The sequence below is a fragment of the Belonocnema kinseyi genome, chromosome 8 (assembly GCF_010883055.1).
Source record: "Belonocnema kinseyi isolate 2016_QV_RU_SX_M_011 chromosome 8, B_treatae_v1, whole genome shotgun sequence".
NCBI lineage: Eukaryota > Metazoa > Arthropoda > Insecta > Hymenoptera > Cynipidae > Belonocnema > Belonocnema kinseyi.
The window spans coordinates 133,816,217-133,830,756 of NC_046664.1; the positions used below are offsets into that span (position 1 = coordinate 133,816,217).

The 14,540-nt window shown below is 29.4% G+C and overlaps 1 protein-coding gene across 1 annotated transcript in view; it reads left to right on the plus strand.

The window, feature by feature from the left end:
• The first annotated feature begins 2,601 nt into the window (after nucleotides 1–2,601).
• LOC117178714 (inactive dipeptidyl peptidase 10) overlaps nucleotides 2,602–14,540 on the plus strand; it is a 1,065,008-nt gene continuing 1,053,069 nt past the window's right edge. Inside the window, exon 1 of the mRNA XM_033370143.1 lies at nucleotides 2,602–2,810. Coding sequence (XP_033226034.1) covers nucleotides 2,778–2,810 — 33 coding nt within the window. The 5' untranslated portion in view covers nucleotides 2,602–2,777. The remainder of the gene's footprint in view (nucleotides 2,811–14,540) is intronic.

The following is a 14,540-nucleotide window of genomic DNA, read 5'->3' on the forward strand; positions in this document are numbered from 1 at the left end:
AAATAGTTGTAAATAATTGTATATATAGAAAGGATAAGATTGTAAAAAATATATAGATGTAAACGGAAAGATTGTAAGGAATGGAAGTCATGTAAACCCTTAAGGGACACATTATGAATAAAGAAGAAATATTTAAAATCCTTTAAATCCCTTGAAATTTTGCAAAGCTCTTAAAAATTCCTTGCAATTTAAAAATACCTTACAATATTTCAAATCCTTTAAAATCTCATACTAAATTATTAAAATCAATGGAAAATTCCTTGGAATCTATTCAAATACCCTAATAAATATCAAATCCTTTAAAATCTCGTATTAAATTACTGTAATCCATTAAAAATTCCTTGGAACCTTTTAAAGTACTCTTAAATTTCAAAGAATTAAAAAAGCTTTAGAAGGATTATTTGAAAAAATTCAAAAGTACTTTAAAAATCTTTTTTAAAAAGTTTAAGGTATGTCAAAATATTTTGAACGAATTGCAATATTTGAGAGTATTTAAAAATTTTCCAAGGAATTTCTAATTTGATTACGGTATTTTAATATGAGATTTTGAAAGATTTGTTAAATTTTAGAATATTCTAATAGATTCCAAGGAATTTTCAATTGATTTCAATAAGGAAGTATGAGATTTTAAAAAATTTGAAATATTGCAGGGCCTTTTTAAAATTTTAAGTAATTTTCTAGAGCTTTGCAAAATTTTAAGAGATTTTAAAGGATTTTGAATACTTTGGGATGTTTTAAAATATTCTAAGGAATTTTCAATTCATTTTTATAATTTAAAGGAATTTCAAAGAATGTTGACAATTTTAGCAGAGTTATTAAAAAAAATTCATAAGTACTTTAGAAATCTTTAAAAGGAGTCAAGGAGTTTCAAAAGATTTTGAAGGTTTCAAAATACTTTTGAGTATTTTAAACGTTCCAAGGAATTTTCAATTGATCACATTAATTTAATATTTGATTTTAATGGATTTGATATATCTCAGGATATTTTAATAGATTCCAAGAAATTTTCCATTGATTTCAATAATTTAGTATATTATTTTAAAGGATTTGAAATATTTTAGGATATTTTTAAAATTGCAAGGATTTTCAAGAGCTTTGAAAAATTAGAAAGAGATTTTTAGGGATTTTTAAATATTTAATGATTTTTTACTCTCTTGCACAAAACTCTTTTTTTTTGTTAAAGTTTTTTTTTTAACTACAAGAAAATAAATCTTTTTTGTTGAAAATTTAACTATGATTAAACGTTAATTTCTTGTATGGAAAATTAGTCTTGGTGGAGAATAAATTTCTTTTGTGTAAAGTTCATTTATTTTATTAAAACTGCCTGTTATTAGTATATAATTCAGCTTTTTCTTTGAAAATTTAACTATTTCATTGAAAAAAAATAAAACAATTTTTTTTAATTTATGTAATTTATTGCAGAAAACTGATTATTTTCGTTGAAAGCTAAACTATTTATATTAAAGGATAGTCAACTAGTCATTAATATTATTATAATACTTTATAATTATAATATTAACATCAATAATATATATAATAGAAATAATATCCATATTATATACACCTGAAAAACTTAACCTCAAAATCGACTCATGCATGAAATTAAGCCTCCATGAAATTAAGAATCACGCGAAACATGAAAATCTCAAATTTCTTTAAGGGCATGCTCTTTGTGCGGATTGAGATATCGTGTTTAAATTTCGACAGATTATTGATTTTGGAGCATTTTTAGCGATTTCTAGCGAAGAGAAAAAACTTTGAACGTCGATAAAGTCGAGAGCACGTGAATAAGTTCATTCATAAAATGAAAATTAGTATTAAACAAGCAAGGGTTTATATACCTAACAAGAAAATTCTCTAGCTTTACGACTTACTAGTCGAAGTTCGAACTCTGCAAAGGCGTCTACTGACCCTCCACTTATAGACTGTTCAAATGATTTCACTTGTGTCTGATTTTTACAGTCAGCCACCTACTGAGAACCTGCCGGTACTAAGTCAGGGATGTACGTTTAGTAGAGCACGCTTTAGTAAGGATAAGAAAAGATAGAAATGGATTCACCTGGACAGCAAAATAGAAATTAAAAAAGATAGATGAAATTTAAGATTGCCCAACGGATAGTAAAGGATAGAGGTGGATAAGTGAAGGATTCATTTAGATAGAGCGACTGGACTTCACGAAGATAGGACTATCTTATATTTCAGAATAGATGTAAATGGATTCACTTCAAAAGAAAAAAGGAATGAAAAAAGTTAGATGAAATCTTAGATTGTCTTAAGATAGAGGTAGATAAGCTGTACATTTCTTTAGGTAAAAGACTGGGATTCAAGAAGATAAGGCTATCTTAGAAAAAAGAAAGACAAGCATTTGAATTTCCTAACGGATTGTGGAAATGTGTGCTTTAAGATAAAAATTATGTTATTAATTTAACAAAATGTCGAAGTGGGCAAAGCGAAAAATGGGTTCTTGATAAATAGGCTCACTCTACATTCATTTACAGCTTTACAGTCAAGTTTGCGCACGTTTTACAAAGCGCAGGCGCCGCAATCGCAGCATCGCAGTTCAATCTTTGTTCAGTACCAAAATTTCTTGCGTTCAAAGTGGACCGGTCCTCTAACACGCGAAAGACCTTTTCATATCAACATGTCTCGCCATCTTAGGTCGATTTGATGTAAGACAACGTGTTAACTGTTTACTCTTATTTGTCGTGAAAAAAATGTTTTTTACATTACATATACATTGCTGTGTATGAAACAAGCGCCCACGCGCTGTTCTATCAATGGCAGATCACGATAATATGTTCGAGGATGAGGTAAACGTTTTACGATTTTAAAAGTTTTCGCAGATATTCTTCTATAAGAAGTGACTTTGCCACATTATTACCTTTCATAGATCAATTTTCATTTCTAGGGAGTTTACACAAACACACACACATATTAATTGTCTAAAAAATTAATCAAACGTGATTAGGAAAAAATGATATCACTTTTATAATGAAAAACTGGAAATTTGGAATACTAGAAATGGATTCAATAGAGAATTAAATGGCTATAAAGTTCAATTTTATGTCGAGCCTTCACCGGTAAAATTTGGTAAAAATAAAAAATCATAAAATTTGACACTTTTGAGAAATCATAGAAGTATTGCATTATTTCGCAACCATAATCGCTCTGATACTAAGAGTTTATATATAATTTTCAGATAATTGTGGTACTTTTCATATCATTTATATAAAATTATAATGACGTCTAGTACGTTTTATTATTTTTCAATATCTCTATGGATGAGTTAATCAAATTATCACTAGTTGATGTAAATGATAATATTTAAAGAAAAAGAAATATCTAAATAAATTTTATTTTGCTCATGAATGGTTGATTTTTTTAAGAAATCCTTTTACATTCAAAAATATTTTAAGTAAATTCCGATAATAATTTAAAGAGTAGAATATAAGTGAAGCATAGCATAATAAAACATGATGTTCTTTTTATTTGCCTAACTTATTTTTTTTCTGACTGAGTTATAGGAATAACAAAAAGAGGATTGTTTAATAGTTACACATTTATGCGGGTGTGATTGTCTGTCTTTCACAGTACCTAGCCTTAAGTTCTATCGATTTAAGCAGCACTGGGAGAGTCGATGCGACTCCCACGACGACTGCCTTCCGGGAGACTAAATAGGGACATTGCACAATTTTATAAAATAAACAAAATAAGCAAACGATCAGTTTTTTCAATTGTATAAGCTTGTTACGATATTAAAATCTAACGAAGTAGCAGAATCACCATATTTCCATAAAAACATTAATAAATGAAGCCGTTTAGTAGAAACAACTAAATGTATAATGATAACACCTAAATAATTAGGGATATAGTCAAGCGTCAAGTAATTATTAAATGAATTCTACACATTATTCTAAATAATGATAGATTTTGACTTTATAAATAATTAACAATAATCACATCAGAATACTGTAATGTAATGCAAATGCAAAATAATTTTAACTTGAATAATGAGAATAATAAAGCATATTTTAATAAAGAGATTATCTATACGATGATTCTGAATCCAAATTCAGTTTAAAATTTTCTATCTGTAAAAGTACGAGTACCAAAACGTTGGTAATGCAATTTTGTTTATATATATTTTTTATTTAGAATGTTATTTTATTGTAATTTGATGGTAATAAGAATAAAAACGAAGAAAGAAAGAAGAGAAGGATGGGATATGGTTGGCTGCCTTCTTATTTTTCTTTCCTCTTTTTTATTTTTGTCTAAAAATTAATTTTTGTTTATTCATGTATTTAAAAAGTTTTTTTCAAATTTTTTGAGATCACAATAGGAATCCAAATTCAGTTTCAAACTTTCTATCAAGACACATTATTGTTTAATGAACAATTTTATTTTAAGGTTATCATGCAGATGCAAGGGAAATATGCATATTCTACAACTTTAATGAAAAAATCAATACAGCTCTTCGAATTTAACGGCCTTAACTTTTGTTTCTTCCAAACTCAGTATTTATTTCAAATTAGGAAAATTTTATATGCACATTTCATGTTACAAAATCCCTTGGCGATGAAATGTATTGTATTTAAGAGGAAATTAGATGAAAAGAATTTTTCCGATTTGAGAACAAATATTTTTGACAAGGTTATGTGTATTTGAGTTTTTACTTTTATTTAAAGAAAGCACACACTTTCCTTTCATACCACTATACAGTTTTTTTTACTAATTGATAGATTAAAATTTTCTTTCCAGAAAGACCGTACTATCTAAATGTGAATTAGTAAAAATTTTGCTAATTCATTCAGTAAACTTAATTTTAATTAACGAATCAGTTATTTTCAGAAGTTTACTAATTTTAACAGTAAAAATAGACTAACTGAAGTCCATCATTTATACCGTAACTGTAGTGAATCAATTATAGATTTATAATTATTTGATAGATAAACAATTTTTTGCATTATCAGTATTCAGCAATACACGGGTTTAATTAGTTTGCAAAGAACTAATAGTAATTTATAAATTAATTACGGCCATTTATTCTTAAATATGAGTCAATGTAATCGCCTTGAGCTACTGCGCTCGAGATAGGGTAGCGCCCTGTTTGGCTGAATTTGGAATGGAATTAAAATTGGGTATTAATTACAACTCTTTTAATTAAAATAATTATTTATTATAAAATCCACAAGAATACATATTTATATACATTCTTGTCTTTTTGGATTCCGCATCCACTGTGGCCAACTAATGCGCGATACTAACCCAAGCGCAGTAGCTCCAACCGGCCACATTAGGTGAACTTGTACAGTGATAATTTCGGAGATAATACAGTCGAACCTCGGACACTGTAGCTTTGGACAATGTCGTCAGCTATTTCGCGGACACTTTAAGGGGGTGTCCCATGATTGCAGAATTGCGTTTTGCGTAATGCGTCAGTTCACTAGACATGTCAGCCAATAATATTCTCCTAGTCACTAAGAGAAAGGCTGCGATTGGCTGAAATGTCTAGTGATTTGACGCATTACGCAACGAAATTCTGCCGTCATGAGATGCCATGCTCAGAATCAGGTGATAAACCCAGGGCTGACATATCTTATACCATTAATATACTATCAGGGGCATCTATAAGCCGCGAAATATAGGTCAGGTTTCAAATAAAATAAGTTACACTGTACACTGCTTTAACTTTCTGATGAAAGCAATTGATTTGTTATAAGTTATCAATATTTATGTGTTCGTGGATGACATATTCTCGATTTTGATCTCTACAATAAACGACAATGATCGTGTAGGGTAGATCGTCGTAGATGCGTTAAACGTAAAGAGACGCACACAAGTGAGCCAAAGATATTATAAACTTACATGGGGCATGAGGTGTCAGAGTGGGAGAACTATATATATATAGGACATCTTTTTTTTAAGTTATGAAAAAAAGTTTTCTCGAAAAATCAAATTTTTAATAAAAAAAAACCATAATAGAAATACGTTTCGAAATTTAAGAAATTTAAATCAGATTAAAATCCAAATTAAAAGTCCCATTTAACGTCCAATAATTAATTTGATGTAAACTCCTGTGAAAAAAAAAACAAGAATCCAACGACTAAATTTAGACCACAACGAACAAACAAAAACAACAAAATCCTATTGTAATCTGAAAAATTTGAAAAAAAACTTTTTACATAAATAAACAAAAATTAATTTTCTGACAAAAATAAAAAAGAGATATTCGATTCTCAGGTATCAAAGCGAGAGCGCCTGTTTGTGGGTGCTGTCAATTTCTACCTATTACATTTTTCTTGCCTTGATAAGGGCACTGTACAAGTACCGAAACGTTGGTAATGCAATTTTATTTATATTTCTTTATTTTGAATGTTATTTTATTGTAATTTTATGGTAATAAGAATAAAAAAGACGAATGAAAGAAGAAGAGAAGGATGGGCCATGGTTGGCTGCCTTCTCATTTTTCTTTCCTCTTTTTTTATTTTTGTCTGAAAATTAATTTTTGTTTATTGATTTATTTAAAAAGTCTTTTTCAAATTTTTCAGATCAAAATAGGATTTTTTTGTCCTTTTGTTTTAGTTTGTTCGTTGTGTTCCAAATTTGGTTGTGGGATACTTTTTTTTTTTAACGGAACTTTACATCAACAGATTTCGAGATAAACAAGTGCTGATAATATTTTTCTGTAACAAATATTTTTTTAAATTGAAATAATCAAATATTTATAACAAAGAAACAACTTTTTTAAATGTTTAAAGTTGTTAAACATTATTGTTTAAACTTAAAATAACAATAAATTAAAACAAAATATATTTATGGATAACATATTTTGGTTGAAAATGTACATAGTATTTTTTAAATTCCAAAAGTTCTTCCTAAAAATCGAAGTGTTACTTAAAAAATAATAAAAATAAGCTTTCAGACAAAAAAAATTATGCTTTTTGGAATCCTGTAAAGTTTGTTTGGAAAATGTTATTAGGTTTGAAGAAAATTCAGGGAGTTTTTTCCGTTTGAGACACATGTGTTTTTTTATATTAATTTGTGTATACAATTTTTGTATAATTATTTTAATTTTTAATCAAACAACAATTTTTACACTTTAAATATTAAATAAAAATTTACTTGATAAAAATATTTTATTATCGTATTTTTAATAAATAAATAGTATTGATTAAGAAAAAATTTTATTTTGGGAATTTTATCCCTCGAGAATTTCCAAATTCGGTAATATTATAAACTGTTCGGGAATTTTATTAATTTTGAAATTTTATTATTCGAGACAGTGAGAAAATTTTACCGAGTCGGGAATTTCATTTTTCGGAATATTTTAGCCGTCGCTATAAAAGTTCAGAAAATTTGCAAAAATTATGATTCCAGCGTTCGATCTTGTTGATTTTTTCCTACAGTATGATTTAAAAACAATTTGTGTGAAAATTTTTGAAATTACAAAGTTATAGATAATCTCAATTAAAAAGTAAAACATTCGATGTAAATCCAATTTTTATTCTTGGGTCTTGGCGATTTTTTTTATGCGTTTCAGTCACTGGTAAATGGTGGTGATTTTCTCTCAGAAAATAAGTGATTAAAATTCGAAAAAATTGGGTAGGCTTTTTTAAAATCTAGGTATGTGAAAAAGGCAAACTGCCGAAAATTTAAAAACTAATTTAAAAACTATTTATACTCTTTTAGGATACCAATACAATTTACACAACAGTAATTGTAAAATTTGTAAATTTTTAGGACTTCAGTTTAAAAACTGGAATTTTAACGTTAAAATTTGCTTCATTTTCAGAATACAGGCTTATTGTTTGAATTTTCATTATAAGTTATAAGTTAGGTCAAAAATAACATTCTGGGATTTGAAATTGTTACAACGCGAAAAAGTTCAAATTTAAAAATTCGAAAATAGACCATTTTTCATGCTCAATTTGCAAGCCACTTTCTTACTTGGTCGCTTCTTTTGAAAGTCGATCCTTTGCTTTCAGTTTTCTTTTTGAAATATACCTTGAATTCAACGCATTTCAAATTCAATGTTTTCAGCTGCATTTAGATTGAATTATACAAAGGTTTTTTCTTTTAAACATAAATTATTTAGAAAATTTGAGTTACTTTTCACGATTCTAATTTATAACTTCTAAAATTTAATAATTGTAGCTCAAACATGAAAAAGTAGACTAATTTCAAATTTATAGAGGTTCTATCATATATATTGAACTATTAAAACCTGTGACATTTTTAAGGTTTTAAAAACTCTTTTGAATACTATTTTGTTACAATTTTGGTTGCGATTTCTTAACCGAAGAATAAGTGCTATTCAGTCTCCAGAACAAATGTTTAGTTTAAAAATCTATTCAAGAAGGTTATTTTTCAAGTTTTATTTATTTTTTGATAAAATGTCACCCCCACACATTTTTTTTGTAAGAAAATAAAGCCTGATTTTTGTAAAAATTAAAAAATATATATTAAAGGTTCGCTCAAGGTCATTTTTGCTCAAAAAGCTTGTTCCTGAATAAATTGATTTTTATTGTTTTTGATTTCGTTCTGTCACTCAGGGATAGTGTTTTTGATCGAAAAAATTGAAAACTGGGTTTTTCACGTTTATAAAATTATAATTAAAGGTCACTTAGGGCAATTTCCTTTGTAAAATATTGATTTATAAAGAATATTTGTCAAACAATAGTACGGATTTCTTCGCCCAAGATACAAACGTAAATTGTAGTATAATAAAAACAACTGGAAAAATATAGACTAAAGCCACATTTTGTATAGAAAAAAAAAACTTTGTCGACCTATAAATACTAATTTTATTCCCCGAAAGATTTAAAAAAAATCTTTTCGTAACACTTTCATTGCAGCAATTTAATTTTTTTTAAAATTGCTTATAAAAATAGTACAATTTTTACATACGATTCTTAAAATAAAAAATTTGTGGGTAAAATCAAAATTCAATCCAACTTTTCTTTCGAAAGTTATCCGATATACAGACAACCACAAAAACAATAACAACGACGACCAAAAAGTGGACATTTGATGAAATCCGCGAAAGGGATTTTTCGCAAAAATTAATACCTTATCGTTTTGGATGAGAATGTTAAAATTATCAACAAGACTTGTAAAAAATCTTTCAAGGAATAAAATGAGTGTCCCGTAAGTTAGAACCGAAAAATTACTATTTCAAAAAAATGAAAGTTGTTCTACATATTGAGCTAGACTCGCGACCGAAGAAAATCGGGAAATGAAAGTAAATTTTAAAATTCAACTTCAGTTCGAGTATTAGAAATTTAACATGACTGATTTTACAAGACGATTCTAGATCTGTTCAAAATGATAGCCTTAGTAGTGACGCAAGTGTAAACGTTCAAATTGATAGCTTCTTAAATGAATGCCTTTATTTAATTTCCCAATCTTTTTGAAGTATTCTTTCATCATAAAATATTCCATTGTTAATCTACTTAATTCAGAAATTTAAAAAAAAAGCAGCACAATTTTCAGTGGTAAACAATTTGAAAATGAATTGTCACAATTTGAGAGTGATAAATATAAACTTTGAATGTTATAATTATAATTTGTTATTTTCTATTTGTATTTTGAAGGTAAAAGTATTTCATTTTGATTCTTCAAGAACATTTAAAAAATTATTAATTTAGAAAAAAAATAAAATAAGCTAGATGTTTTTGAATGTTTCAAAGAATAGAAAAACATTTTGGAGCTTCTAAATAATTTGGAAATATTTTTTAAAAAATTAAGATTTCTGGGTAGATTGAATTTTTGTTATCTCGTAAATGTGCACAACTCGAAGAAAATGTTTACTGATATTTCAAAACGTTTCAAAAGATTTACAAGATTCGAAAATAATCTGGAAGCTCTAAACAATTTTGTGAGCAAGATTTTATAAAAACCTTAGGAAAAATGGGAATCAGTTTAAAAGATATATAAAATTTTCGGAAAATGTTCAAAATAATTTGAAAAGATTTGAAATAATTTAAACGAAAATTGATACTTTCGATGATTTAGAAATTAAATGTTGACTTTTTATTTGGAAAAAATACATAATTTTAAGAGGAGGTATAAAAATATGGGACCACTGAAAAAAAATCCTGAAAGGGATGACTGAAAATCCTCAAAAATGAAATCTCCGGTATCAGAATAATAATTATATAAAAATTGTATTCAAAAATACTTTAAAGAATCTGTGCGCTTTGAAAGAAAAAAATTTGTTGCCTAAATTTTCTTCGTACATACATAATAAAATTTTTAAAACAAGCCTTGCAGGATTCAATTCAACAACGATTTATATCAAAATTTATTTTATTATTTTTTTATAATTAAAAAATTCATTTTTCAGAACTTTTTTGTATTTTTTAAGATTACTATGCACATTTTCAAACAGAATTTTTCACCAAGAAATATATATTCGATTATTGTATTTATAATAAATAAATAATATTTAATAAACAATTTTTGGAATTGATTAAATTCAAGAATTTTCTAGCTCGGATATTTTATAATTCAGCAATTTTCTTTGGGGATTTTTCAAATTCGGTAATATCTTATTGCCCGGATTTTTTATTTTTTTATTTTTCGTGAATTTTTCAATTCAAATTTTATACCTCGGGAATTTTATAATTTCGGGAATTTTATTATTTAGTTATTTTGAAACTTACGAACTTTACAGTTTCGTGAATTTTATTTTTCGGGATTTTTCAGTCGCTCTTACAGAAAAATAAATTTTCCATTACTCTAAAAATTCTCGAATTATAACATTATCGGAATATAAAAGTCCCGAATTGGAAAATTCTCGACAATTTATAATCTTATCGAATTTCAGAATTCCCGACAGAAAATTTCCGAATTATACAATATCCGGGCTAGACAACTATCTAATTTGAACAATTAAAAAAAAATAGTTTGTTAAAAAAGACTTTTTTTAATAGAATAAAAAAATATTTATACCACATAAAAAACTTTTCCAATGTTTAAAGTTCAACAAAATTATTGTGTGAATTTAAAATAACAATAATTGAACAAATGTATTTTTGGATAAAAAATGTTGTTTGAAAATGTGCATTGTATTTTTCTACAATTCAAAAAACGCTCGGAAAAATAAAATTATTATTTAAAAATAATAATAAAAAGAAAAGTCGCGTTAAATATGTCTGAATTGAATCTTGCAAAGTTTGTTTCATTTGAAGCTCACTGTTTTTAAATTTATGTTTGCATTACATTTTTATACAATTATTGTTATTTTAAATTAGGGCAGTAATTAAAAAAAAAACATTAAACAAAATTTCGATGATAAAAATATTTGATTATTTTATTTTTAATAAATAAATAATAGTGATCGTAAAAATTTTTTCTCAATTTCTGCGATTAGGGAATTTTCTCGTTTGTATATTTTTAATTGGGCAGCATTCGGTCTGGAATTTTATTATTCGGGAATTTTCAAATTCGATAATATTGTAAACTGTCCAGCATTTCATTATTCCCGATTTTTTAAATTCAGGATTTTCAGATTTCAGCATTTTTTAATCTCTAGAAGTTTACATTGTAGAGAATTTTATTATACGGGATTCTTCAGTCTTCTCAAAAATATTTCAAAAATTTTAAATGATTTATACAATTTAAAAAAAATCCGGAACACTTTGAGGCCAGTTTTTTCTAGAATTTTAGAAAAATTTTACGAAAAAATGAGAATCATTTTAAAATATATTTAAAAGTTCTGAAAAACTTAAAAAATAATTTGAATAACATATATATAATTTGTATTTTAAATTTTATACCATATAACGTACGTAAATATTTTGAGTATGATATATCAATTATAATAGTTTAAAGTTTATTTAAAAATATATATAATGGAACCTTATATTTTTATGAATGTGCCAGTAAAATTCTGTGCGTCTAATTTTGTTTGCCAATGCGAAACAAAGATAGGCTGGGCAAGACAGTACGCCCCTCGCATTCAGTGTGTGATTGACAACATTACATCTGGCAGGAATTTTACCGCCAAGGTTCGAAAGTTCGCGCGCGAACTCCGGATCCGTTATCACACACTAAAAAATTTAAAGCTACCGACCATCAGACAACCTATTGTTGAGAGAATACGGATACTATCTGACGCTAAGAGAAGTCTAGAGCGGAGGGAGAGGAGGGTCAGAGAAAATCAACAGTTTCTCTCTGACCCATCTCGACACTTCCAAGACCCTCCAGTTACTGTCGAACACCCACCCAAACCAGAGGGGGTCGAAGTACTTTGGAGAGAAGTTACGAAGTTCAGCATAGACTAGACGAAGACTCGAAAAATATAAATAGCTCCAAGGAGCTATGTAATGCCTTCATAACACCTAATAAAGAATGTCCACCCATCACTACCGAGGAGGTGAAAAAAGTATTAAGAGGAATGAAGAACTATTCCGCACCATAACCAGATCGTATCAAATCCTTCTGGCGGAAGGAGTTTCCTTTAACCCATCAACATTTGGCCCGTATTTTTCACCTCATATTCAAAGGCGGAAGAGCCGATTCCTGAGTTGTTGGTGGAAGGGCGCACAATACTCCTGTCGGAAATAGGCAACTTAGCTGACCCGAAGAATTACAGGCCAATCACTTGTATAAGATATTCACAGCTATCCTAAATGATAGGATTGTTCGGGATATTGAACCTATGTGGCAAGAAATGTATGAACAACGAGGCTCAAAGAAAGGCGTAACGGGATGTCGGGAAAACCTGCTCATCGATAGATGTGTCTGCAAAGATGCAGCATTCTACCTGCGTGACCTATCGATGGCCTGAAATGATTGTCGGAAAGCTTTCGATTCGACTTCCCATAGACTTATCATCTGTGTTTTGGAAATCTTAAAGGTTCATCCGCAAATAGTTATGTGCATAGAGAGATTGATGCCGCTTTGGAAAACCAGATTTACTATCTCATCTGGAAAAAATCGTGTGACAACTAACAAGGTCACCTTTCAGAGAGGTGTCTTTCAGGGCGACACCATGAGCCTACTCCTCTTTTGCCTTACATTATTGCCACTATCTCAAGCACTTTGCCATTTTGATTGGTATTTGTTCGGCAAACATGCAGGTCGAAAGTACAAGGTCACTCATTTATTTTACATGGACGATCTTAAGATCTATGCTAAAAACAAAGAGCAACTACATCTAGTTTTAGTGATTGTCGAACGATATACTAAGGCAATTGGAATGGAATTTGGGTTAGACAAATGCGCCAAGGTTTATTTGAAGCGAGGAAAACTTAATGGCATTATTGAAAATCCTGAGCTCGTTGATAGAATAGCTATAAGTATGTGACATCTATAAAGGATACTCTCCGAAGCAGACACAAACGTGTCATCCGGCAGATTTGGTCTTCCGAACTGTCGGCGAGAAACAAAGTATCTGCAGCGAACATGCTTGCCGTCCCGGTAGTACTCTATTCATTTGTAGTAGTTCCATGGACGAAGAACGAGCTCAGATCCCTTGATATCGGGACAAGAAAGATTATGCACATGAACAAAAGCATGCATCTTAAGTCTTCCGTTCCGCGACTGTACATCTAACGCCATTAAGGTGGTCGCGGAATATTGAGTCTTGAATGTCTTCACAACAGGATTATTCTGGGTACAGCACATAGAGTTCCAAATGAAAGAGACCCTCTTCTTAAAATGGTCAGAAATCACGAAGAAGTAGACAAAGAGTGTTTCTGTACAAAGCAGCGGAGGAGACTGTTGAAACACTCGGACTTAACTTCAATATTAGGGGTGAGCAAAATGAATCAAATATTATCTATCTCGAGTACTCACTCCTGAAATCCCGGATTAAGAAAGCACAAGAGAAAAATTTTCGTGAACAGCTTCTCGATAAGAGGATGCACGGTATCTTCCACAGAAATGTGAAGGATCAGTCAATGTCTTGTGAGCTAACATTTGCTTTCCTTAAATCGCCCGGAATGAAGTCTGGTACGGAGGGTTTCATTTTGGCATGCCAAGACAGTGTCATTTCCCCCAGGATTTAGCATTTAGCATTAACCTCAATATCTCTCCTCTAAATGATCCTAGGGAAATCGAGTCAATTATCGAGAATGGGAAGTGCCGCATATGCTGGAACTTTATATTCTCGACAATTGTTTTTGTTGCTCACTCGTGGCCTGACGTGGTTTTTTTTGACTTCGAGAAGCGAACCATGTTCGTTATAGAATTTTTGGCACCAGCTGACCAAAACATTATAGCCAAGGAGAATGAAAAGAAAGAGAGGTATCGAGACCTTATAAGGGAATTGCAACGATTGTACCCGGGATATTCTGTTAAACTAATCGTCCTTATCATCGGCGTTCATGGAGGTGCCAAGCTTTCATTCACTAATGGCCTAAAAAGCATCCCTGCGTGTGAACAATATGCTAAAACACGTGCGAGAAAAATGCAGAAGGTGGCAGTCCTTGGGTCGCTCCGTGTTCTTAGGGTGCACGAGGCTTTTGCTGGATCGTCGTATTGATTCCGTGACAGACTGTAACCACCTATCTCATGGTTGTGAGACGTGGTTG